At 36.5% G+C, this 27872-nt stretch overlaps 1 protein-coding gene across 1 annotated transcript; it reads right to left on the bottom strand.

Annotated features, from left to right (window-relative positions):
* Positions 1–986: 986 nt before the first annotated feature.
* LOC120523920 (immunoglobulin lambda-1 light chain-like) lies at positions 987–3922 on the bottom strand. The gene is made up of 3 exons (XM_039745632.1): positions 3850–3922; positions 3263–3631; positions 987–1410 (listed from the first exon to the last, which is right to left on the bottom strand). Exons 1-3 carry the CDS (start codon positions 3917–3919, stop codon positions 1073–1075), a joined length of 777 nt encoding a protein of 258 aa, XP_039601566.1. The 5' UTR covers positions 3920–3922; the 3' UTR covers positions 987–1072.
* Between the last annotated feature and the right edge of the window lie 23950 nt (positions 3923–27872).

Raw genomic sequence — 27872 nt, 5'->3', positions numbered from 1 at the left:
TGATTAGTGAGAAAAGCGCTATATAAATGCAAAGAATTATTATTATACCGAAACTTATACACTGCAACAAATGAAATCAAAGCAAATGAAAAGTTTTTATATCAAGTCATTAACTGATTTTTTTATTGTAAGAAATTTCTATTTTAAACCATTTTCCTTATTTTGAGACATCTTGTGAAGAAAATTTGACTTATTGGCTTTTTTATAGTTTATTGTTGTTTTTTTTTCTAGTTTATGTAGCAGTTTTTTTAGAAGATATGATGATATAAATTATTACTTTACCTACACTAATAAAAAAACTGTATTGAAAAGATAAAGTATGCATGAAAAAAATAATGCAATGGGAATAGATGAAAATCAATTTCATGGGAGAAAAACTAATGACACATAAAAACTCCCAGAAAAGGCTGGTCACAAGCAATAAATTTTTTTTAAAACCGACATGTAGTATAACTACAGAGTAGCTGTTTTGGATGAATTTCTACTCATTTTTTTGGTATCCTTTTCAAGTACTCGAATCATAAAAAAGGTTAATTCACACTGTTACAGCGGTGACCGTCAGATTTAACCTACAGCCTTGACCAGTGGAGTAGTGGTTTTCATATCTAGCTCTTAGGTTAGAGATCCAAAAAGTATCCTCGTTTGGGCTGACTTTGTTTTCTGTTTCAGCCTTCATATGGATTGTTCTTCCCTCTTGTGGGTGTTATTGCTGTTGGGCAAGCAGCTGAGTCTAAATAGCTCATCAAACACTGACTGTATATAAATTACCAATCACAAGTACTTTGATGTTTAATTTAGCAGAAACCCACCTACAAAATTTCCTAATAAAATATTTCGTTCATTCATTCATTCACTCATTTATTCATTTTTTTATTCATTTTCAAAATCTCTTTAAAACAGTCTTCTGAGAATGATGTATTATGTGTCATTTAATAAAAGGAAAATACAATGAATAGAGATAGCATTTTTAATGTTGGTATAAGAAAAATCAGTTTTACAAAACAATTTTTCTCTTTCTTTATAAAAGTGAATGCAGTAGCTTCCCTTGCAGATTCCTCAAGAAACATCTCATTTAGAGAGGCTTGCAGTCTTGAGGAGCAATAGAGCCAATGACTGGGACCTTACTGGACTCATGAGTGGCCACACAGGAGTATCTCGCATGGCTCTTCCAGTCAGCAGCAGGCAGCTTCAAGTAGCTAATGGCCAGGTAGGAATTTCCATTGCTGTCCAAGGACACCGGGCTGGACTGAATGTTGTCCGTCACTCGCTGACCATCCACACTCCACTGGATGTCTATGTACCCCGGGAAGAAGCCGCTCACCAGGCAGCTGAGAGTCACTTGGCCTGAACCACTGAGCTGCTCTTGTGGGGGAGGAAGAACCTGAACAGATGGATGAGGAAGGTCACTTCCTGGAGAAATAGAGGAAATATAACAGCGTCATATATAGAGCTGATTAAGCAATACCACATATTTGCTGTTTTTTTTTAATTAGTATTTGGGTTAAATTTAAGTGTAAAATGTTAATCCTTGATGAAACCTAATTATAATAAATACATACATAACTAAGTATTAAATACAGATATGAATACATTTCAGTCAATACCCATCCGCTAAATTTTCAAAAATAACAAAACAAAATTAGTAAACAGAAACAAGCTGGTATTAGCTTGAAATCTGCTGTGTTTAGAAATGTGACTAATATATAAGAATTAAAAAAGTGTTAAAAGTGTTTCTAAAAAGCAATTTACTTTATGTCATTCGGGCACTGAAGAACATGAAATCCTTACTGAGATATTTATGACTTTGCAAATGCATTATTTATTTAACTAATATACATTTTAAACTGTACAGAGCTGCAATACGATTGTAATCATATTTTAAAAGTTAATTCAAAATAATATGCAACATTAGTTGATCTATGATTATTTCATTTAGCATGCAACAGAAAGCACAGCATCTCAAATTCCTTTATAACAGTTGGAAGATTAAAGCTCAGCATAAAAACAATGTAAGATTAAATCAAGAGATGACAACTTAGTGGAAATATTTATTTTGGAATATTTTGTTTAAATTGAATCTACTTACAGATCTGCCAGCAAACGTATTTATTCCTTTTTGTGAATCCATCGATTCTTTGAATCCACTTTTTCATATAAAATGTTGTAGAGACTGAGTGTCTGTGCCAGTAGCATCAAGCATAAGTCAGGAAACAACCATGGAAGGAATATAAAGTCCTATAGTGTATTATTTATATTGTAGTTTGCATTTTAAAATGTAATAATGTGTATGTGTGATACCTTAAAAGCATTTACTTATTTTAGCAAAATGCCTTTTTTTTGTTATCTTGAATTCACTGTTACGTTTTACTTTATTTGTGTAAAAAGCACAATTTAAATCGGTAAAATCTGTAAGAAATGGAGCTGGTGAATTATATCTAGTAAGGCATTTACAGCATTTCAGCTTCATTAGTAAACAGATAAGTACTGATCATGTTAGAAATATGCATTGTTTTAAATTTAATGTGATTTTGTATTCATTTTTATTAAGGCAGTTTTTTAGTAAAAGTATTCTGTTAACATAATTTGTTAGTTTTACTTTACAGTACTTTACAGTATTATGCCACTTTAGCTCACTGTAATACTGGAATAGCAAATGGATGACTAGATGGACGACAATAATTTAAAATTAGATTATTGAAAAGACTTATACACTGCAAAGAGTCTTTAGCGCACTATCTGTGTTCAAGTTATAACCGAGTAAGACATATTAATAAGAAAATAAGATATATTCACTTTTCATTAACTACTTTATATCAATACTAATTTACAAATGGTGTGAATGTTTATAAAAAGGAAATCTCAGAACAGAACAAATAGTCTAATTAATGCTGAATTGGAAAAATCTGAAAATTGTTTTTTTCGTCCAATCAAATCAGTAAGACGGTGAATTACTGTATTTTTATCCACGCTAAGCCAAACACACATATAATTCATTTATTTAAATAGTTGCCATTTTTGCCTGCAGTTAATGATGACTGTTTAGTATGGTAATCTTTTGAAATACTACAAAAACAAGTATTCTAATAAAATAAAATAGTTTATAATAAACTCATTGAAACTTGAAATGAAAACCCGGATCAACAGATACAAAGTAACATGCCCACATGCAGCAATGGTCATCACTGTAAACATTTATAAACAGGTCTACTGCTGTGGATACATTAGATTGAACTGTATCGTACTGTGTCGTAAGCGTACTCACTCAGCACTTGCACACGAGTTCCTTCTCCCCATGCTTGGTTTCCATCAGTATAGTAAACAAAACAGTAGTATTTGGAATCATCATTTGCTTGGACATTATTAATTGTGAGAATATAATAACTCCTGACTGTATCTCTTGATGGTACAAATCGATCTGATATCGCAGGAGCTCTGTAGATTTTGTTGTCAGCCATGTACTGTAGGACACCTTCAGGTGCCTTTCCAGGTGACTGTCTAATCCAGGCAATCCACACCCGTGAAACATTTTCATTTTTCACAGCACATTCCAGGGTCACAGTCTGTCCAGGAGTCACAGGAATAACTGATGGAGACTGAGAGAAAATGGCAGGAAAAGCAATCACGGAAAATCCTGAAAGAAAGAAAGAAAGAAAGGTTTTGTTTAAAGTATTTTTAAAGTACAGTATGTCTCTATACAAGGTACTTATCATTGAGATTTTTTCAGTTTACAGAGTAATAGACTTAAACTATACATTAACAAATCTGTATTTTACAAGGTGAAATCTTTAATAACTGTTTTCATTTCATCTGTTTTCATTCATCATGTCTGCTCAGTTTTCTCTCACTCACCCAGTAATGTAATGGCACATGTGATCTGTAAAAGATTCATTTTGAGAAGATGGTGTTCAGTTCCAGACATCTGCAAAATATCTAACCAGTCTGCTGCTTTATATAAAGCAATCTATTTTATAGTTTATACATTAATTTCTTTAAAGGTGCATTTAATTGGTTATTACATATTTTGCTTTTCGGAATTGGCCAATCAGCATTCAGTGCAAGAAATAGCTGTCAGACCAATCAAGATGTAGCAGCTTGTTTTGTTCAAAGACTGCACCTGCACTCAACAGTCCATTTTTGACATATTTCTGTAAGTTTTATTAGTACAAAAATCCTTCTCAAGGGTTTAACGTTCAATGTAATGACAAAATTGTAGACCAGAGTTTAATTCTTATATTTATATTTAAAGTCTATACATTGTTTAAATAGAAGGCCAACTTCCGTTAATTCAATTTTTATAGGACGTTTCTTGATGCATTGAATTCTTGGTCTAATTCATTTGATCACGTTTAAAGTTAAAGACAATCAATAACTATATTTTGTGTCATTTGTAACCATTTTGTTTATGTGTCATGATAATTTCATTTATTATATTCCTCTGAATGACATTATTCATTCAGCTAGTGTTTTATCTAACATTCCTCATCTATTAAAGTAACAATGAAGATCAAAAAAGGAAATTGTTAAAATCTTGATGCATCTTAGCTAATAATGAACTGATCGAGATAAAGCAGGTAACTGTTGTGATGTTTACCATTCTCCTTTTGTGAAAGTGACCTCATGAAAGGTGAGTTCATAGTGGTTCATTTGGCACCAGTCTGGCCCAGTCTGAGTGCACCCAGTACAGTATTGCTAGGGGATTGTTTCAGTGTTATACTCAGGGCTGCTGCTTTTCAGATTCTATAATATAACCTAAAATTCAAAGGATTTCTGAATGGTTCAGTAGAAATACCCAAATTATAACACAATAAAATGGCAAAATGTGATTAAAATAACTGCACATCCATGAAAGGAGAATTTCCTGAATTTAAAAGACGAATATATGCTTAGTTTGTAAACTGTATAATTAAACTGGTATCACATTTATCAGTAACAATTTAGATTTGCATCTAGCTGTACAAATGGCTTTCTTCATGTATTGTGCTTTGATTAGGTTTGAATTGAAAGCTTAAATGTGTCACAATAAAAAACTCAGATTCTAAGAGATATCTTTATTGCCTGATTTTCAATACAATAGAACTCTAAGGGTTTTTACAAAGGTTTCACTTTAATAAATTAAATTATTCGTACATAGTCAATTAAAATAAACACCAGTTTGATTTCTAGACTAAGCCAATATGCAAATAGATGGAAATAGGAAGAAAAGATTTGCATGAAGTCATAAGCCACACAAACAATGTCTTTCTAATTTTATGTCGGGGCTGACCCTGCCACCTCTTGTGGTTGAAACAGGTGCATGTGTCCAACATGTTATGTTTAAATAAAATCAGAGAAGTGCTAAGACGAAAACAGAATAATTCTTTAATTTTTAAAATGATTTAGTGTACTTAAGAGTTATTATTTCAAAAAACATAAACAGAGTATTTTCTGTTACGTTGTATCTGATAGGTACCTTTTAATAAAAAAAAATAATATTTGTAACCAATAAAAACTGGCCACTGTCATTTGTCTCTGTAGTGGGTTGCTGTTCTCACACAGTCCAAGGTCTCAAAATGTTTGTGTATCAATAATGTTTATTATTAAATTTTTTGAATAACTACTGTAAATGAATGGGAAATGATGAATTATGTTTGGCAGAATCTATAGTTCTCATCAAAAGAAAAACTTTGAACATTCTCTGGGTTTTCTTATGTTTCTGTACAGTATGTAGGCAATAATGTTCAATCCATTTTTACTATGTCACTATGATTTGTGAATTCAATAACCTTTGCACTCATACATGATCTTATTCTAACATTATTCTTTTATACAAAACTAGCTCCATGTGGTCTTCGGGACAAAAAACAACCCGAACACTCCCTAGCAGTTTTACTATATTCATGAAGTTAGAGAGGCATCAGCTAACTCTTAACAATTACTCAGTTCAAAAGACAGGACCCACTTGTGCCTGCTGCCCCACTGGCTGAGGTGTTTCACTTGCATGTTGCTGAGCTGCAGCATTTTCTTCGTTTCAACCTTGTGTCTCTTCAACTGTGCCATTAGCGCAACGCTTTTGCTGCGAGGTGGCATGTTCTGCACACAGGTCTTTCGTAGTGTGGTGCATGCAAAACAATCTTAAAGTGCACGTATGTGCCATCTAGTGGCTGTGGTTGAGCATGAGCAGAGTGGACTGCTCCACACATGCACACACAGGTCTTTCATTTATGTATGTCTAATACAGATGTTATTTTAATTTATTAGGCTACATTGCCTGCATTTTTGCTTTTAAATATGTTACATATTGTAGAATACTGTTTTATTTTTTTGCTTTTGTTATTAGGTTGTAATTGCCTGTGCAAAAGGTATTTATTGGGCTCTGCCACAGATTTCAGACATTGAGAAATTCCCACTTAAACAATGGTTTAGGTTCTGCCAAGAAAGAATTTTGTCAGGAAAAAACAGGACATAAAAGGACCAGACTGAAAGTGAAAGACAAACAAACAAAAAAATGTAGGGACCATTATCAAAATATCAATTGAACTGAAACACAAAACCCAAACACTACATTTAAGGAAAAACACAGGATCCTAGTTCCCCGAAATGAATTTGTTTTACCTAGTGATGTGAAAAGTTTTGTTTTGAATATCCATAATCTTGGACAACAGAACCATAATATTCTATATGCACACTGTAAGAGCTAATCTTAGAATGTTTAATGTAAACACCAAAATGCACAAAAGTGTTTGCTTAATTTCAGTAGAATGTGAGTCTCTCATAGTTACATATATAATGGATGATTCAATTTAACCCCCCTCAGCTTTATCTGAACTGCAATAACAGGATTTTAGTAGGTCTTTAGTTAGCTAGAAGCATAACTGTTTGATTTGTCTTGCTTTCAATGGAGTAACAATGACATACAGTTTTCAAACTAGGTTTCATATCTGCACATTTGACAAAGGAACATATAATATTTTATTGTTCATTTCATGTTTTGGTTTCATTTTTGGCTCTTTTGTATGTATTAAGTTTATTTGTGTTTATTTTTCATTGCATTCAGAACTCAACGTCTTGACAACAACAGAAACAAAATAACTCATTTTAAAGTCACAACATCATTACTATGGACACGGAGAGAAGGCTAATAAGATCTTAGCTCAACAAACCCACAAGCAGGAAGTTTGTAATGCGATACCAGTAATTATCAACACAAACTTAGACAAAATCATTGACTTTAAAAATATAATGCACACATTTAGAGACTGCTATAAGTCTTATATTCTACTCAGTTTAAAGAAGACAAAACACAATATATTGCATTTTTGGATGCATTACAGATACCACAACTAGATACTCTCAGTGCAGAGGAATTGGATAAACCTCTGACACTCTCAGAATTATTAGATGCTATAAACTCACTTCATAGTGGGTAAGCAGCAGACCCTGACAGCTACCCTGCCAAATTTTATAAAAAAAATGTTCAATTATGTCAGCTCCCCTATTATTAGCAACATTTATAGAACCTAGGGGCAATAAAATTCTACCTCAAACTTTTTGCTAAGAATGAATTACCGTGTCTTTCCTTAGAAAAATAAGGATTTATTTTAAAGTGCTTCATACAGACCAATCTCTCTTCTGAATAATTATGTTAAGATACACTCCAAAGTACTAGCTAGAAGGATTGACAAAGTACTTCCTTCGTTAATATTACAAGACCAAACTGGATTAATTAAAGGCACTCACTTAGCTTCCAGTATTCGACACCTGTTTAATGTAATATATTCACCCACAAAGTCTAACACCCCGGAGATATTACCATTGAATACAGACAAAAACATTTGATATGGTTGAATGGGACTACCGTTTCACTACATTGGATGAAATTTGGGTTTGTTCCAAACATATGTGCATGGACGAAACTACTGTATACAAGTCCAGAAGCTTCAGTTTGTATTACCAACATTATTTCAGACTACTTCAAACTAGAACGTGGTACGTGACAAGGATGCCCCTTGTCACCCTGCCACCACTGCTATTTTTAATTGCCATTAAGCCACTGGCAGCTCACTTTCGAAATGCTTATGAGATAAAAGGGATTATCAGAGAAGGACTTGAAAAGAAACTATCACAATATGCAGATGATATGGTACTATTTATATCTGACTCAAAATTAATTTGAATAAAAGTGTGATCTTTCCAGTGAACTCTCTAGCACACAATATTAGATTGGACACCTTCCCTTTTACCATCGCAGATCAGTTTAAATACCTAGGAGTAAATATCACAAGTAAACATAAAGCTATTTAGGAACAAAATTGTGTTGTCTGCATGGAAAAACTTCAGCACGACTTACATAGATAGTCTACCCTTCATCTCACTTTAGCTGGAAGAATTAATACTGTCAAGATGAATATCCTTCTAAACCTTATTTTTCTATTTCAAAGAATTCCAATATACATTAATAAATATTTTTAAGAAGTTAGATTCAATCATAACCTCGTTTATTTGGAATTCAAAACATTCATACACTCCAAGGGCAACCCTACAAAGACCTAAGGTGGCATTGCTCTATCTAACTTTCAGTTTTATCACTGGTGGCAAATATACAAGCTATACAAACCTGGACGTTGACACAAATAGGTGAACACAAGCTTATTCCACAATAGAAATAAAATCCTTCGTTACTTCTTTATATTCCTTGGTTTGTACCCCAGTAAATATTAGTTATCAACAGTATACTAACAACCCAATTGTGCTACATTCACTCACAATATGGAACACCAATGTAGGAAGTACTTCAAGAAAGAGAAGCTTTTATCTGTGGCACCTCTGCATGATAACCACCCTTTTCCACCCTCTCAAATGTATGCATTTTTTAATGTTTGGGAAACTTTCAGGATTAAATCACTCTGAGATTTTTACACAGATAACATCTTTGTATCCTATGAACAATTACACTCCAAATTTAACTTTCCATCAACATAATTCTTTCACTACCTCCAAATTTAGAAACTTTGCTAAACAAAATCTGCCCAATTTTCTTCACCTCTCACCTACTTCTATAACAGAAGAAATATTGATCAATCTTGAGGACTCAGACAGCATTTCTGTAATATATAAAAACATTTTAAAGTTCCTCTCTTTCAAAGGTCCCAGAGTAAAGTGGGAAAAAGATCTCATACTCAACATTTCAGAAAAGGATTGCTAGGCAGCCATGCACAGAATTCACTGTAGCTCCACATGCCCAAAGCATACAATTATTCAACTTGAAATCTTTTATTGAGCACATCTGTCTCATTTAAAATTGTCCAAAATGTTTCAAGGGCAACATCCAACCTTGGGCCATATGTTTTGTTTCATATGTATTCTGCCTACCACCCACATGGGAATGAAAGGATAGATATTAGGAAAAGGATCATGTAACTTGAATGTTTTCTGGTTTAACATTTCAAAAACATTCAAATTTATTGGGCATAGGAACACAGCACATAATCACAATAAATGTCTCTGATTCACTGCAGAGAAGGCAGGAAATTATCTTCTTATCTACACCAAATTACAAAAGCTGGTTCCACAGTGAATACTGATTTAGACTGTGGATTTGGTTCAGCCTGGTTCAGCCACTTGGGTCCCCAACAATGAGGATCTTATGAGCCGGATCACCCTCGGGGAAACGTGCTAAATGGCCATAGTGCTCCCTCACAATGCAGGTAATGTGCCTCATTCAGGACTCCATGAGCAACCGCTCATTTCACACAAACCAATGGTACCCAAGGATTTTCCGGAGAGACACAGTTCCAAAGCAGTCCAGTCTTCGTCTCAGGTCACTGGATAGCGTCCATGTCTCACAATCATACATCAAGACAGGAAGCACCTAGAACTCTAAAGACTTGAACCTTTGTCCTTTTGCATAGATATCGGGAGCGCCACACACCCCTTTCCAGCAACCTCATGACCCCCCATGATCTCCCAATCCATCTACTGACGTCACAGGAAGAGTCACCAGAGACATAAATATCACTGCCAAGGTAAGTAAGCCTCTCAACAAGGTCAACACTCTCTCCGCAAACAGACACAATGCTGATGGCTGTGCCCAAGAGGTCATTAAAGGCCTGGATCTTGGTTTTTATCCAGGACACTTGCAAGCCCAGACACTCAGATTCCTCACTCAGTCTCTCGATTGCCCCAATCAGAGCCTCCATTGACTCCGCGAAGATCACAGCGTCGTCAGCAAAATCAAGATCCGTGAATCTTTCTTCACTAACAGATGCCCCACAGCCGCTGGTCCCCACAACCTTGCCCACCACCTAGTCCATACAAGCATTGAACAGAGTAGGAGCAAGAACACACCCCTGACAAACCCTAGAATCAACTGGGAAAAACGCAGAGGTCCTCCATCCACTCTGCACAGCACTCACAGTACCAGTGTACAGGCCAGCCATGATATCCAGCAACCTCGAGGGGATCCCGCGAACCCTCAGGATGTCCCACAGGGCAGCTTGAACAACTGAGTCAAACGCTTTGCGAAAATCGACAAAGGCTGCAAAGAAACTAAAAAGAAATATTCCTGTTTGCACTTTATGAGAACCCTCAGTTTACAGTTGGATGCAGTCAGAGGTAGACTTCTTAGGCATAAAACCTGACTGTTCCATTCGCTGGTAGGTGAGCAAGTGATCACGGATCATACAGAGGACAACCCCAGCAAGGACCTTACCTGGCACCAAGAGCAGTGTTATCCCCCTGTAGTTGCTGCAATCTAGGCGATCACCCTTCCCTTTCCAGATAGGGACGACAAGTCCCATTTTCCAGTCAGTTGGGATGATGCCAGTCTCCCAAATGGAAGCAAAGATTGCTTGCAATGCCAGGAGGACAGCCTTACCACCAGCCTGGAGAATTCACCCTGGATACCACAGATCCCTGCAGCCTTTCCCCCCCTCAGCTGGTTCACCACCTATGCAATCTCAGTGAGGATGAAAATTATGTCATGGTATTAGCAGATGGTCACTCTTGGGCATTGTACGAGAAGTGGTTAAACACATTACATAAACGTTGGTTATTGAGTAGTTTGGCCAGTTACCAAAAACCCACCAACATTTATTTGTTACATTATGTACTTTTCACATACAAAAAGTGTCAATGTGCTCTGTGACTACATATTTATAGCTAATGCACATGTATTAAATACTGTATTTGATTCAGACGGTTTTATGGTGTATAAAATCTACAAATTATTCTCTATATTTTTATTATTTTGCTCAATCCCAACAAGATGAATTCAGTTGTAGGAGGTATTATAATAAAAAGGCATATCCTCTTCCCTTACGCCTCACTTTTATAACATTTGTTCACAGCATAGGTCTAAATTGGTATTACAGCCTGGGAAAGGAAGACTGACCCATGCTTCAGGCTATTGATTACTTTATGGATGGACATCTGGGACAATAATTTGGTTTACGGCCTGGGAAAGGAAGACATGAGGCAATATCAAAAAACTTTATTATCTTCCGGCTGCAAAAAGACTGGACTGGTCAAATGTTCCATTCTAGTTTTACGAAGAAAACTAGAGGTGTGGGAATTCTCATACATAGAACAGTACCATTTGTAGCATCAGATGTAGTATTGGATCCTGAAGGAAGATATGTAATGGTCATGGGAGACTGATCTAACTGTAAAATGATTTTGATAAATGTTTATGCACCTAATATTGATGATAATGAATTTATACAAAATTTATTTGCATCCATTCCCAATCTGAACACTCATAAAGTTATAATGGCTGGGGACTTTAATTGTGTTTTAAATCCACTTTTAGATAGGACTTCCTCCAAAGGGGGAACAGCAACTAACACTGCAAAGATAATTACAAAGTTTATAACTGATCACAACTTATCAGATCCCTGGAGGTTTTTAAACCCAAATTCAAGAACATATTCTTTCTACTCACCAGTACATCATTGCTACTCAAGGATTGATTACTTCTTTATAGACAATAACTTCTTGCCTAAGATTAAATCTTGTAAATACGATGCTATTGTTATTTCGGACCATGCACCTATGATCTTGGAGCTGAAATTACTAAGCCCCATACACTCACCCCAGATGGCCTCAACCGCTTCTATTAGCTGACGAGAATTGTACTGAATTTATATCCAAACAAATCAAATTCTTTCTAGAGACAAATACATCCCCTGAGATCTCTGCAGGAATACTCTGGGAAACTCTTAAGGCCTTCTTAAGAGGACAGATTATCTCATATCTTTCCCACAGAAATAAATCCGAAGCAAGAAAGTAGCAGAGATAAAAAGCGAAATTACTAAAATAGATGAAGAACATGCCAGACTACCAAGTGAGACTCTACATAGAGGAGGCAGGCTCTACATTCAGAATTAAACCTCTTGACAACTAAAGAAACTGAACAACTAATTTACAAATCCAGACATCATTATTATGAACATGGAGAGAAAGCTAATAAGCTTTTAGCAAATTCACAAGCAAGAAGTGCAACACAATCTCGTAATCACTAACACGAATGGAGATAAAATCATCGAACACAAAAATATAATGCACACTTTCAGAGACTACTATAAATCCCTATATACTACTGAGTTTAAAGAAGACAATATACAATCTAATGCATTTCTGGATACATTACAGATACCACAAATTGACGCTTTTAGTGTGGAGGAACTTGATAAACCTCTGCATTATCAGAATTACTAGATGCTATAAAGTCACTCCAAGGTGGAAAAGCAGCAGGCCCTGATGGCTACCCTGCAGAGTTTTACAAGAAATTCTCCGCTCAGCTAGCTCCCTCCTATTAGCAACATTTACAGAAGCCAGAGATAACCAATCTCTTCCACAAACCTTTCACCAAGCACTAATCACTGTCTTTCCAAAACAAAATAAGGACTTATTACAATGTGCATCATACAGACCAATTTCACTTCTGAATAACGACGTTAAAATACTCTCTAAAATCATAGCTAGAAGGATGGAGAAAGTGCTCCCTCGTAATATCACAAGACCAAACTGGATTTATTAGGGGCCGACACTTATCTTCAAATCTTCGACGCCTGTTTAATGTAATATACTCACCAACTAAATCAAACACCCCAGAAATATTATTATCATTGGATGCAGAAAAGCATTCGACATGATTGAATGGAAATACCTTTTACTATATTGGAGAAGTTTGGGTTTGGCCCAACATTTGTGCATGGATTAAATTACTGTATACTAACCCAGAAGCTTCAGTTTGCATCAATAACATTTGCTCAGACTACTTTAAACTAGAACGTGGCACTAGACAAGGATGCCCTTGTCACCACTGCTGTTTGATTGCCATTGAACCACTGGCAATACATTGTCGAAATACTGATCAGATAAAGGGGATTAGCAGAGAAGGAACAGAAAATCTCATTATATGCAGATGACATGGTACTGTATATATCGACCCAGAAAATTCTGTGCCTGCAGTCTTAGCAGCACTCACAGAATTTCAAAAGATCTCTGGTCTCAGAATTAATCTGAATAAAAGTGTACTCTTTCCAGTGAATTCTCAAGCATATAATATTAGATTAGACACCCTACCTTTTATCATTGCAGAACAGTTTAAATACCTAGGGGTAAACATCACAAGTAAACATAAAGCTCTTTATCAACAAAATTTCGCGTCTGCATGGAAAAAATTAAACAAGACTTGCATAGATGGTCAACCCTTCATCTCACACTAGCTGGAAGAATTAACACTGTTAAGATGAATATTCTTCCTAAGCTCCTTTTTATTTCAAAACATCCCAATATACATTAATAAATCATTCTTTAAGCAATTAGATTCAACAATAACCTAATTTATTTGGAATTCAAAACATCCACGCATCAAAAGAGCGACCCTACAAAGACAAAAGGCAGAAGGCGGCATGGCTCTACCTAACTTCCAGTTTTATTACTGGGCAGCAAATATACAGGCGATAAGAACCTGGACACAAATAGAAGAACATACACAGGCTTGGACCGCAATAGAAGTAAAATCCTGCAGTACTTCTTTGTATTCCTTGCTCTGTGCTCCAATAAACACACCCTATCGGCAATACACTAATAACCCAATTGTGCTCCACTCACTTAGAGTGGAACCAATGTAGAAAGCATTTTAAGACGGAGAAGCTTTTATCTGTGGCACCCCTGCAAGAGAACCACCTCTTTCAACCTTCACAAACATATGCAAAAAATTTGGAATTAACTTGCTTAGAGATCTTTATATAGACACGTCCTTGGCATCCTATGAACAATTACATTCCAAATTTAACATTCCAGCTACACATTTCTTTCACTATCTTCAAATCAGGAACTTTGTTAAACAGAACCTTCCAGATTTTCCTCATCTTGCACCCTCATCCACGCTGGAAAAATATTGCTCAATTTCAAGGATTAGACTCCATCTCTACAATATATAAAATCATTTTACAATCCCTTCCTTTCAAAGATCCAAGAGGACACTGGGAAAAGACCTCTCAATTAATATATCAGAAAAGGAGTGGAAATTAGCAATGCAGAAAATTTACTCGAGCTCCATATGCGCAAAGCATACAATTATACAACTCAAAATTATATATCGAGTTATTGACTAAAACTCTCCAAAATGTTTCCAGGACATGATCCAACCTGCGAACGTTGCAACCAAGCCCCAGCCTCACTGGGTCACATGTTCTGGGCCTGCACCAAATTAACATTATTCTGGACAAAAATTTTAATTACCTTTCAGACAGCCTTGGACTCACAATCCCTCCTAACCCATTAACAGCTGTGTTTGGGGTTCTTCCAGAGGGGCTTAAAGTGGAGAAGACAAACAAATTGTGATTGCATTCACTACACTGTTGGCACGCAGACTTATTCTGATAAACTGGAAGAACCCAAACTCTCCTCTTTAAGTCAGTGGGAAACTGATGTGTTATATTATTTGAAATTGGAAAAATCAAATACTCAGTTAGAGGATCTGTACAGACTTTTTCAAAACATGGCAGGATCTAATCAGTAATATTTTAAAATAAGTTTATAAAGCACAGATAATTTATTAATTTAGGTATATTTACAAGCCTTAAATTTTACACCGTTTGGCTTGTTCTCTCTCTCAGGGGTGGGGATCGATCTGTTCTTAACATAATTCTTCTTTTTGTAAAAACTTGATTGCTTTGTATGGATTGTAATAAAATTAATAAAAAATAAAAATATTAAGAAATAAAAAACTTTATTATCTGGGAAAAGATAGATTAAAGAGGCTGAGCAAAATTCATCCATCATATTGACAGCCAGCCAATCAGGTGCATGGAACATTCATGTGTTGTGAAATCACGGCATGAAACTTTGTAATAAATATACCTCATTTGAAAGCAACAGTAGAAGAAGAAGAGAAACAGCAATGAGGAAAGTGCGGCGTCAGAGAAGAAAACAAAGACACGTGTGACCAGTTTTCATCCCATCGTCAGTTAACAGCATTTTCGTGAACATTGACTGCTAAATCAAACACCGCCCTGGTTCATTCATCCTTGTCATCTCTACTTTTTCTTAAGGTTTTTTTAAAGACTATATACAGTATATCCAGACTTTCCTATCAGTACCTATTTTCTATTATTCTTTGTTCCAGTGGTATTATTATATATATTATTATATGTAATAAATACCATGCTGCTTTTAACTTTCTATGCTTTGTTTTAATGTCTATAGAGTGATTGAAGTAATAAGTTAGATTTCTTTGAACACCTAGTGCAGCTGGAGATTTGCCATTAACTCTGTGCTGTGAGATTTATTAAGGCTGCAAGTGAGAGCCCCACTCAATAGCATGGAATAGTATATAAAGAAGGTATTCTTGGCTGATAAATGGCCTGTAGTCAAAAGTGCTGAGTCTTTGTATGTTTAAATGTATTCTTGTAGTCCAAAAATAATATTTAGGTCTGAGATATCATTTAAACATCATATGTTGTTCTTGCCGATAATAAGTAAGTCTCTTGAAGTGTTGAATAACAGGCTGTGTTATTTCTAAAGCACTTGTGTTGATTAAAGTGCTAAAGGTTAATCAGCGTGTGTGTGTCATTCATGGGGCACTGTTGTGGTTAGGGTCTGTGTGTATGCGTATAGCTATGTAAGTGTATGTTCATCTTAAAGTGCAACAGTAGACCAACCCGATAACGAACTTGACGAGTACACTTACCATTGAGAAAACAGGTAAAGGGTAAGTAGAGGGAAATACTACGATAATACAGACGGTAACAAAAAAGACAACTTGCTGTCTGTATCTCAATTAGTTAATTGGGCCGAAACAGTTAAATATATATGTTTTTTGTTTTGTTTCAGAGTAGAGGACAACAACAACAACAACATTTATTTATATAGCACATATTCATACAAAAAAATGTAGCTCAAAGTGCTTTACAAAATGAATAGAAAAATAGAAGACACAATAAAAAATAAACATAAGTCAGCATTAATTAACTTAATCTGGCATACCTCAGGTACCACAGGTGCCAGTTCAGTGAAGGTTTACCTGAAGTACTACATTTTAATTTACCATATTGCACTTATGATCCACTCAACCCTAGAAAACTGTTAAAAGTGACAACCAATATGCAGTAGCTTTCTGGAGATGGGTCAGATCTCCACTCACACTTATAACAGAAAAGTCAAGGATGTTATGTATTTCTCAAGACCCCAGTTTGTGAATTTAGACCACATTCTTGTTGTTGACTTCTCTGAAGCTCTAGCTTAGGTCCAGTAGGTTACCACCTACTAGGAGAATGATTCTGGACCTGGCTAGAGTCCAAGATCAAGCTGTTTTTAATGAGTATACAAGCAATTTGCGTGAGGAGCTTGCAGGCCTAGGTGTGACTTCCAATTCTAATGTGATGCGGCAGACCTTCCGTGACAAGACCCTGAAGTTTGCTGAGGGTTGCGTTGGTGTTGCTGGTGTTCCAAGAAGGAGGTATTTCATCTCGCAGGGCACCCTGGATATAATCAAGAGGAGTTGCAGCCATGGCCTGATGGCAACTCCAGTATGTACAGAGAACAGAGAAGGATGGCTGTGAAGGCTATGAGGGAAAATAAACTATGCACAGTGCACAGTGTGTTATAATAAATCAGTGCAATTTTGTATCTCTACATTATTTACTAAAATTAACTTCTTTGGGAAGTCAACCAAACAAAATGCTTTGTGTGTTTATTTCACAGACAATTGTTATCAAAGGGAAATATACATATACTGTTACATGGTTAACTGTGTCAATTAATTTAGAGAGGTGGCCCTGTTAAATTAACTATCTGTGGGTTATACATGAGATTGGTAAAAAAGTTTCTTTACAGCTTCAACTCGGAAGTATTGGGTAGGTGTACAGCTCATGGATATTACACCGCAAGTTCAAAGGAACAACAAAAACACTTACTGTATCTACATTATTAGTGTTATGGTTTTTACTGCTCATGATCACTCATTGCCTATGTGTTTCATGAATAGCAGGCTTACAGTTTTTTATGTGAAATTAGCTTTGTTAGGAAAAATGTGAAAAAAGTAAAAAATTGGCCAATGCACTGAGATGTACAAAAACTGACTTTCCAGCTCTTCTTTTATTTGGGTGCATTTATTGGTTAAATAAGGTTGCTCCCCAACATTCAGACTCTTGTGTCAACTCTGTTCAGTTGACTATGTAAAGCTGTTTCCTCGCCTACTTCTCTACAAGATAAAGCCATATTTGTCTTTCTTTCTCACACTTTTTTACTTTCTACTTATGAAAACTTTATTTAAATTTGTTTTGTAAAGTCATTTTATTCTCAAACAATGTGTAACATGAAAATAATATTCTCAAACCTGCTTAATCCAATCCAAGGGTGTGGGGAATCAGAATCTGTCTTGCTGGCAGCAGATAAAGGGCAGGAACCATTCATGAACCCGGTCTTATAAACACCCACATTCACCCACACCACTCTGGGCTGGTTTTAAATTTACAGCTTTCAGAGATATTGGTGTAAAACTAAACCATGTAGTAGAAAACCAACACATAAAATATATACAGTAGACACCAAAATGGTTCAGTATATGATTAAGAAGAAAAAATAACCAAGTTTCACTGTATTTATTGATTTGCTGCTCCTTGATTTTCAAAAACAAAAATATACCCTTCTTTAGGCTTGCTGTAATCTTACATGCCACTTATATTTTACCTCATATTTTCTTATAACCATGCTCTCAAAAATGAGGTAGGGATCACAGGAATCATGGGAAAGATGGGTCCTTTCATCAGATTGGCTGGCCCATTGCTGTTTCAGCTGTGGAGTGGCCAAATGGGGGAGGTAGCTTGATGGCCGAGGTCTCCAGGATGCTAAACAAATCCAAATCATATTAATTGATATGATCTACTGTCAAATTCTGCTCCATACTTGTAAATTCTTTATTTTTTATACTGTATTGAGGATTTGTTCAGTTCTGTGTATTGTATTGTATTGATCCCCTTCCTTTTGACACCTAATGCATGCCCAACGTACCTGGAAAGGGCTCTCTCTTTGCACTGTCTTTCCCGAGGTTTCTTCCATTTTTTCCCTACAAGGATTTTTTTGGGGAGTTTTTTCTTGTCTTCTTAGAGAGTCAAGGCTGGGGGGCTGTCACGAGGCAGGGCCTGTTAAAGCCCATTGTGGCACTTCTTGTGTGATTTTGGGCTATACAAAAATAAATTGTATTGTATTGTATTTCTGGCCGTGCTTTGGACAAGGTGGCATTTTCATGTAATTTTTTTTTTAATTCTGAAACAATAATACAAAAAAGTTAAGTGTGTACCTAAAGAATTCCCTACACATTCAGTACCATATTTATGTACTACCTTTAAAAACTTTATGAAATATGATTTCCATTTAATGGTTTAACATTTCGTATTACATGGTAAACAGCGATATGCCACATGTCAATACGTAACGCTGGTGTTAATTTTCTTAATTTATATTTACTGACATAGGTGCAGGGGAGTGTCAGGAAAGGTGGTGGGTTTATAGCAGTCCTGGGGCAATGCTATAGAAATTTACGCTCTCTTTTTTTCATTTCATGCTTCTATAACAAGATCGAATCAATATCATATCACATAAGTGCTAAATTAGTTATCTTTGAGTGCCACTAAAACCACCATAATTCTGTAGTACCTATGTATTTAACTTGCCAGTCTGCCGGGTAGCTTACAGCACTGACTGCCATAATATAATAAAAAAAAATTCTACGAAATAGAAGTGTAATGATTATCCCTAACCTTTATTCATGTTTGCACTATTTTTGCTAAATTATGCAAAGAACACAACATAACCATCTAAGTAATGCTCAGTGTCAGATTTAAACCAACATAAAAGCTACAGCGATATTTTCTTTAGTGTGCCAGGAGCAAAAGTGTAGCTAGAGCAGTATTTTCCAACTTTTTTCTGTGCTGTCACACTTTTTGTAACACAAAAAAATCCCAAGGCACACCATTATGCTACTAACCAAAAAAAAATGTATTCTTCTTATACAGTGAGGAACATAAGTATTTGAACACCCTGCGATTTTGCAAGTTCTCCCACTTAGAAATCATGGAGGGGTCTGAAATTCACGTTGTAGGTGCATTCCCACGGTGAGAGACAGAATGTAAAAAAAAAAATTCAGGAAATCACATTGTATGATTTGTACAGAATTTATTTGTATTGCACTGCTGCACATAAGTATTTGAACACCTGGCAATCAGCAAGAATTCTGGCTCTCAAAGACCTGTTACTCTGCCTTTAAGAAGTCCACCTCTACTTCACTTACTAATCTTAATTAGTAGCACCTGTCTGAGCTCTTTAAAGACACCTGTCCACCACACAGTCAGTCAGACTCCAACTACTACCATGGGCAAGATCACAGAGCTGTCAAAAGACACCAGAGACAAAATTGTGGACCTCCAGTGTCCCTCAGACTGGGGCTCCATGCAAGATCTCACCTAGTGGCGTATTACAGATGATAAGAAAGGTGAGGAATCAGCCCAGAACTACATAGGAGGAGCTGGTCAATGACATGAAGAGAGCTGGGACCACAGTTTCAAAGGTCGCTCTCGGTAGAACACTATGCCGTCATGGTTTCAAATCACGCATTGCACAGAAGGTTCCCCTGCTCAAGTCATCACATGTCCAGGCCTGTCTGAAGTTTTCCAGTGACCATCTGGATGATCCAGAGGAGGCATGGGAGAAAGTCATGTGGTCAGATGAGACCAAAATAGAACTTTTTGGTCTAAACTTCACTCGCTGTGTTTGGAGGAAAAAGAAGGAGGAGTTGCATCCCAAGAACATCATCCCTACTGTGAAGCATGGGGGTGGAAACATCATGCTTTGGGGGTGCTTTTCTGCAAAGGGGACAGGACGACTGCACTGTATTAAGGAGAGGATGAATGGGGCCATGTATGGTGAGATTTTGAGCAACAACCTCCAGACCTCAATCAGAACACTGAAGTTGGGTCGTGGCTGGGTCTTCCAACATGACAATGACCCGAAGCACACAGCCAGGATAACCAAGGAGTGGCTTCTTAAGAAGCATATCAAGGATCTGGAGTGGCCTAGCCAGTCTCCAGACCTAAATCCAATCGAAAATCTTTGGAGGGAGCTGAAACTCCGTGTTGCTTAGTGCCAGCCCCGGAACCTGACAGATCTAGAGGAGATCTGTGTGGAGGAGTGGGCCAAAATCCCTGTTGCAGTGTGTGCAAACCTGGTCAAGAACTAAGGGAAACATTTGACCTCTGTAATTGCAAACAAAGGCTTCTGTACCAAATATTAACACTGATTTTCTCAGGTGTTCAAATAATTATGTGCAGCAGTGCAATACAAAAAAATTCTGTACAAATTATACAATGTGATTTCCTGAATTTTTTTTTTACATTCTGTCTCTCACCTACAATGTGAATTTCAGACCCCTCCATGATTTCTAAGTGGGAGAACTTGCAAAATCGCAGGGTGTTCAAATACTTATGTTCCTCACTGTACATGTGCTAAACTGTCTGAAGGGGGTGGGACAATTGAATCAGTCTCCAGCAGTGCATTCAAAGCTAACAATCATTTTGGGCATTTCATTTTTACTTTGACATATCTGTGTCTCAGATGATGTACCAATTTGAAAATGAATACATTGCCTCACTTTCTTATTGCTTTCTTTAATTCAGGTTATACTTGTTCAGGAAGTATTTTGTTAAAAAATTCAGGTTTAACGTCATTGTTTTAAGTTTAAATTGCCATTATTTATTTTTATTTTTTTTAATTCCTACATTAAATTTATGATTTGGTGTGTATTTGCTTCATGAGTTATGTGTTAATTTTATAATTTCATGCTTTAATGTTAGGTGCAATTGTGATTAACTTCATACTTTCATGTGATTAATTATTTATTTTTTAAATGATCCCCAGCCCTAATTATTAACATTATTATCATATATATTCTTTCTAATATGTTCTTGCTCTGCGCAAAAAACATCCCCACCTATCACTTGTACACTACACTGGTTCTGGTTTACGCAGCGTAATTATATTAAACTAATAATTAGAAAATGGCTTATCAGTGCATCTATACTATATTCTTGTCTAGTTGATGCTTATAAATAATTATATGTGAAAAATTGCTGTTTATATATGAATAAATCTGCAAAATTTATCTTAATTTTTCTCTATACATCATTTTAATTTTCAATTTAAATAGGTTTAACCTATTCAGATATGTTGGAGGGCGGCAAATTCAAGCACAACACCGCCCTGAGCGGCATGAACTCTAGCTATGCCACTGAAGTAAACTCAGCTGGGACATCATGAATAAATGGTGCGTACTCACAAAAATGTTGCGTACGCCCATTTCCACGCTCACATTACAATATATAAAAACTAAACTTGGTTTAAAGCCACACACACACATTCTCACACCAGGTCAAACCATTGCGTATACATGTTTTGTAAACTGGTGGCACCCAGCATCAAAACAGTGATTCTGTTCCTGTGTGGTTTCCTTTTATTTATTTGATTCACATCCCTGGCGCAACCTTATCAAATACACAGAAATTAACCACATATCGTTTTTTAGTTTAAGGCATGTGATTGTTTTCAACCTGTAACAATATAATGATGGACAGAATGGTCAAACTAGTCCAAATACCATAGCTGCTTTAGCGTTGTTACTCTCAGTGCAGTATTCAGGGTATTTTAACCCACTGTATCTGAGTATGGAATCACAGCTATACAGCAGCTGATCTGAAAGCTCTCAGATTGTATCAAGAGCGGAGAGAATTCTCAGGGTACAGCATCTAGCACATGCTGCTTCAGCCATACGCACAGTCTATTTGAACTCCTCCTGTTCAGCAAACACTTCAGAGCCTTTCCTGTAGGGACCTCGTGGTTCTAAAACAGTTTCATCCCAAGAGTTCTAAACACACTCAATCAATCCATCAAGTGCTCCTGGTAGAACTGTTTGTACTTATATGTACAATTATCCATCCATCCATTATCCAGACCGCTATATCCTAACTACAGGGTCACGGGGGTCTGCTGGAGCCAATCCCAGCCAACACAGGGCGCAAGGCAGGAAACAAACCCCAGGTAGGGCGCCAGCCCATACAATTACCTTACTGTAAACTTGCATTGCAGTTTTAATACTGCACAAACTGAATCACTTATGCTTTCATATTGTATACTTTTATTGTTTTGGGAGGAGACAGAGTGGGGCAGCAGGTGCATGCACAAGCGGTACATTTCACGCTGACCGGGATTCGTGTAGTGAAAGTGCATGGAAGTTGGCTTACACATGGTTGTCTTCATCTGAATTTTTTTGTGTGTACGCACATTTCAACTTTTGTCCGTACCCCATGTTTTAGTGTAAATTATAGGCACAGTGTTATGCATGAGGTCCCTGGTGATGAGAGATGAGTAGTGACAGTGATGAGTAATGATGTTACATAAATCTAAGCACATAGGTTTGTTTCCGTATTAAGCCAAGGCATGAGTGGAGCTTACATATTCTCCCTTTGCCTATATGGGCTCCTGAGAATTACTCCAGTTACTGTATGATCCAAATGCCAACAGCCTGTGTGTTACACTGATTAGCAGCTCTCAATTAGGCCAGTGTGAAAGAATGTAAGTGTGCTTGATTGTGACTTGTCAAGGACTAGTTCCTGCCTTACACCAAGTGCTTCCACAGTATAAATCATTTTGTTACATATTTGAAATTGAATTCAAGATATGTATAAATTATTTGAAGATGTATTGAGATAAATTATAGATGGATAGTTATTTATTTAAAGTGGTTTGTATATCATTTATAGAGATCTTAAAATGATTTAAAGATGTCATAAAATAATTAATTGATATCCTGTATGACTTAATGGTATCAGAAAATATTTTAAGACATTTCCAAATGATAATGTGCCTAGACAAAATGAACAGCGAACAATAAGCATAAAATAGAATAACTGCATTCAGAAAATCTATACATGTAATGTTTTGGGTTGTTGTTCTTTCACACAAAAAACTTGAGAATGACATTTTCATGGCATGCGGCAGTGTTGTCATGAAACCCTGCTAACATTAAAAAACAATGGACAGTGTGGGCATGCAGCATAGCTGTCATGAAAAAACTCTATTGTCATTTGCTGAAAGTGAAGTTCATTTCAAAGGCTGACTGATTGTTTTCATTGCTAATGAAAGTCATACGCTCCAAGCATAAAAGACGTTTATACACACTGTTAGGTTAATTTAAAAGTTGGCGGCACCCTTGGCAGCGTGGCCTGAGATACTATGTTTTGTTAGAAGAGCATGAACCACCTTTCTTTGAGGTCTGGAGATCTGTGTGGTTCCTAGTTGAAAAATAAATGAACAATATAATTGATGAAGAGTTTTATTCTGCTGTTCCTTTCTATTACAATGTAATGTACCGAGTAATTAAACCACAGGTGCTGTACTTTTATTTCCTGACAGCCGAGGGCACTAAAAGCATGCTATTTGAAAGCTTTTTATATATCTACAACTGGAGGAAAACAATTCTAAGTACTGTATATGCATCATGTCTTATATAACTAAATGATTAATTGTGAAAATCACTTCCTATATACCGAAGATAGAAAAAGGAGCTGAAAGACAGCAGATAAACGATTTGTTGGTCATGACACAGCTGTAATTTTTTTTATTTGCTTTAGATAGGTGAAGCCAAATTAAATTCAAGAAAAAAATGATAGGTAACAGCAGAACATTATTTAAGAAGATTCTAGTATTGATCTTATTCAAAGGCTAATTTTAATGTTTTGAGAATAAATAAATGATGAGAAGAAAAGAATAATGAAAAATTAACAATTTTGTTAATATGTCCAAAATCATTCAATTGGAGAAAATAAAATTTCTGGTATTGTGAGAGTCTTATTTATTTTCTGCAGTGGCCATTGGTCTCTTCTACATTTAAAATTTTGGACAAGTTGAAAGGCTTCTATGCCATTGTGATCCTGAAACTTTATTGTTGTCGTTTTTGAGCGCCTAGGTAATCATTGGAAAATGTGTGTCTAATGGGAGGGACAGACAGTGTTTCAAATTTGACTCCCTCATTATGATTCTGCATTAATTTAATAAAATCTCCTCCAGAAAAGGGATACCGGGACCTACTCCAGGAACTAGCTCAAGAGACCATATATAGCCTAAAGAATCAATGTTTAGATGCTGAAAGGTAGGGCCTCGCATACAATACCAGGTGATCGAAGGCCATATGTGTGATGGACATGGAACATTAAACTTCCACTGCTGCAAAAGCAAACAGGAGTATATTAAGAGCATTTAAATTAGTGGCTAAATGTAACCCCTCTCTCCTCTACTCATTGCATTGACTCTGGAAATAGATTTCTAAAGCAAGGGTTGCCTACCTATGAATTTAGGGTCTTCCTTGTAGGCTATGGTAATACTCACATATGCCTATCTAGCTATTATATAACTCTGTAGATGTGGAGTTGATTCAATGCAATGTGGTGTTGAAAAAAAAGTGCTCTGAGTGCTCTTTACACGTAAGCTTCTTAGAAGCTGAACAGTTGCAGCCTACATATTTTATGGACCTGTTGAGAGACTATAGACGATACATAAGGCCTCATCTATTAACGGTATGGACGCACAAAAATGTTGCATATGCCCGTTTCTGCACTCACTTTCATTGCAGCCTCAGACCATGCATATTCTCTTCTGCTCGGTTTTGCAATGGGGCAGCACCCAGCGTTCAGAGCAGTGCTACCATTTCTGTGTCATTTCCCTTTCTTAGATTTGCATTTATGATACAGGCTTTATCAAATATACTGAAATCAATTGCATATCATTTGCAAATGTAATTTGCTTGCTTGTAGAATAAAATTTTGAAGAACTGGCATTCTGAGCTTACAGCTGGTTTTACATTTATTACAGACACTTCTCGTGTGGCGATTAATTACATGGAGAAAGGAAATGGAAGGACAGGAACCAAAGGTTGATACGTTTGACAGTCACCGTTTTGCTGCAATAAATTATTCAATGCGGGGTCGCACCTGTCCCAGCAAGCATCGTGTGCAAGGCAGGAACAATTCCTGGATGGGGCACCAGCTCATTGTTACCACTATGCCACTGTGCCCCAACATGTTTAATACATGCGTTAATGCATTTCATCATGAAAATGATATCAAGTATACATCTTAGTATTCTAAAATGCTTGTAATGTAATATGTAATATCATGAACGTAATGTATTCTGTGTAATGATCACTGCCAGCATGCTCCTGTTGGCATAAGAGAAAGCCTGTTTAAGAAGTGATTAATGACTGGACCGAGGAATATGAAGCATTTAACGTGGGTTTGAGAAACTTTAGTAAATTAAAAATCGATTTTAAGCTGTAGTTTACAACATTCGACTTTAATGACAAAATAAACTACAAAATAAAAATGGAAAGTTTGATATTAAAGTTGATATTTTGACTTTAATCTTTTTTTAAGCTTTTTTTAAGACAGTGGGTAGTGATTCACCTTTTCACTGCAACTTTGACATCTGACCATTCCACTCCATCAATTTACTTTTGTTACTTATATCATTGCTTAACACTTTGAGGGCTGAATATTTTTCCAGTTTTCTGAAAAGCACGCAAAGCAATGGTTTCACACATAAAACAATATAAAGTGTCTTTTGCTGCATGCCATGGCTTCTGTCGGCGACCCATTCGGGGACTCTGGCAGCAGTTCAGTGACCAGCAGGAATACGAGATGGACCGGCTACCTGGCTATCTTCGCGCAGCAGTCACAGTGTGATGCAATCTGGTCTGTACCTCTTGTCATCGTAAGAGGCAGTCCTCTCAGGTTAACGTTGGCATAGGTGCATTAGCTACACGGACATGTTCAGCACCACGATCAGCTGACGCTGGCCCCCACTTTCGTTTTTGATCTCTGTATTAAGAATGTAAGTTTAATGTCACTGTGCTCTGTACAAAAAAATATTTTTTAAATCCACTCACATGTATAGGCCAGGCCAAAGTTAGCACACAGGGGCTCTCAGCATTTAGAACTGCTAGGCAAGCATTTGAAGAGAGAAGATGCAACTACAAAAATGGGACTTGTACTATTTCTGTATGTTAGAGATGAAATTAAATCCTGTGCTTCCCTTGTTTGGAACTTAAGATAGGGCCTGCACATGGACAAACCAGTATAAAGACTTGGATAGCAGCCAAAAACTTTGAAGCCGACGGGTGGATGGGGGTTATTGTCATCTGTCCAGAAAAGCCTTCCAGCGCAGCGACGAAAATGGTAGACTGTATACACTGAGTTCCCACCTGGGCAATTGTCTTGCTATGGCTTCCCGTCTGTTATGCTGCGTAAATCGTCATTAAAGAAAGCTAAGTTATTTTCTCTTATGTGATTTTTACCGCCATATTACTATGGGAGGGTTATCGCCTTTTAATATCATATCTATATAGTTTTCTGTTACTTAAAACGCCGCAATTACAAAAGAACTTATTCCAACTAGGGAGCTATCACCCACTAAAGGAACAATCTCAAGATCACTTACATCAAAATCCGACAACTCAAGAGTCTGAGTCAGTGATAAAATATGCCAAACATTATCCATGGAGTATTTTGCTTTGCACATTTGCTTTTGGTCTTTCACCAGATGTCGATGCCATTTGAGGGGTTTTTGTTTGCTCTTTGCTACTCAGGCACGCGCAGGCAATCTAGTCAAATCAACAAAGCTAACTTTAAAGAGAGTCGAACTATAAAACATAATGGCGAGTTTTGTCACAGTTTGCAGCCGATTATCGTCCTCTACCCCTGAATTTCGACAAAAGTCGTCATCTGCCCTGAAAGAGTTAAGCTATCAAATAGTACATTTTTCCTTGTCTCCACTTCACTGAGCAGGACTTCCATTTTGCATTCACTAAAATTCTTTTTTTACACATGCTTTTGCAAGGGGAAATATGTGGAACTTTGCTTATGCACAGTTTTATGCATCTGAATTTTTTGTGCATAGGCATATTTCCAGTTTTGTCCTATGCAATATTTTAGTCTGAATTCTGTGCACTGCATTATACATGAAGCCCCTGGAGTGTGGTGATTGGGAGGAGCAGTGTTTCTGATATGAATCAGTGTAGTAAATTCTTATTTGATTTCTATGTTATGATGGATGTTTCATTAAAAAACAAAAAAAAAAAATCAAACAAAGTTTAGTTTACATGGTACCATTGTTTCTTGGGCTAGATTATCAATAATCCACATTATAGTCATTTTATCTGCTTAGAGGGAGTATGTTGTGGAGCTGCTGATTCTGGTCCAATTTTAGAAATTCTCCTGTATTCTCCTGATTCTGTGTCTCCTAACTGAACACACAGAATCTTTATGAACTTTGTTCAAGACCTC

Source organism: Polypterus senegalus, chromosome 1 (assembly GCF_016835505.1).
Source record: "Polypterus senegalus isolate Bchr_013 chromosome 1, ASM1683550v1, whole genome shotgun sequence".
NCBI classification, from domain to species: Eukaryota; Metazoa; Chordata; class Cladistia; order Polypteriformes; family Polypteridae; genus Polypterus; species Polypterus senegalus.
Note: the sequence above shows the minus strand (reverse complement) of the source record. Positions and strands in the feature narration are given on the sequence as shown.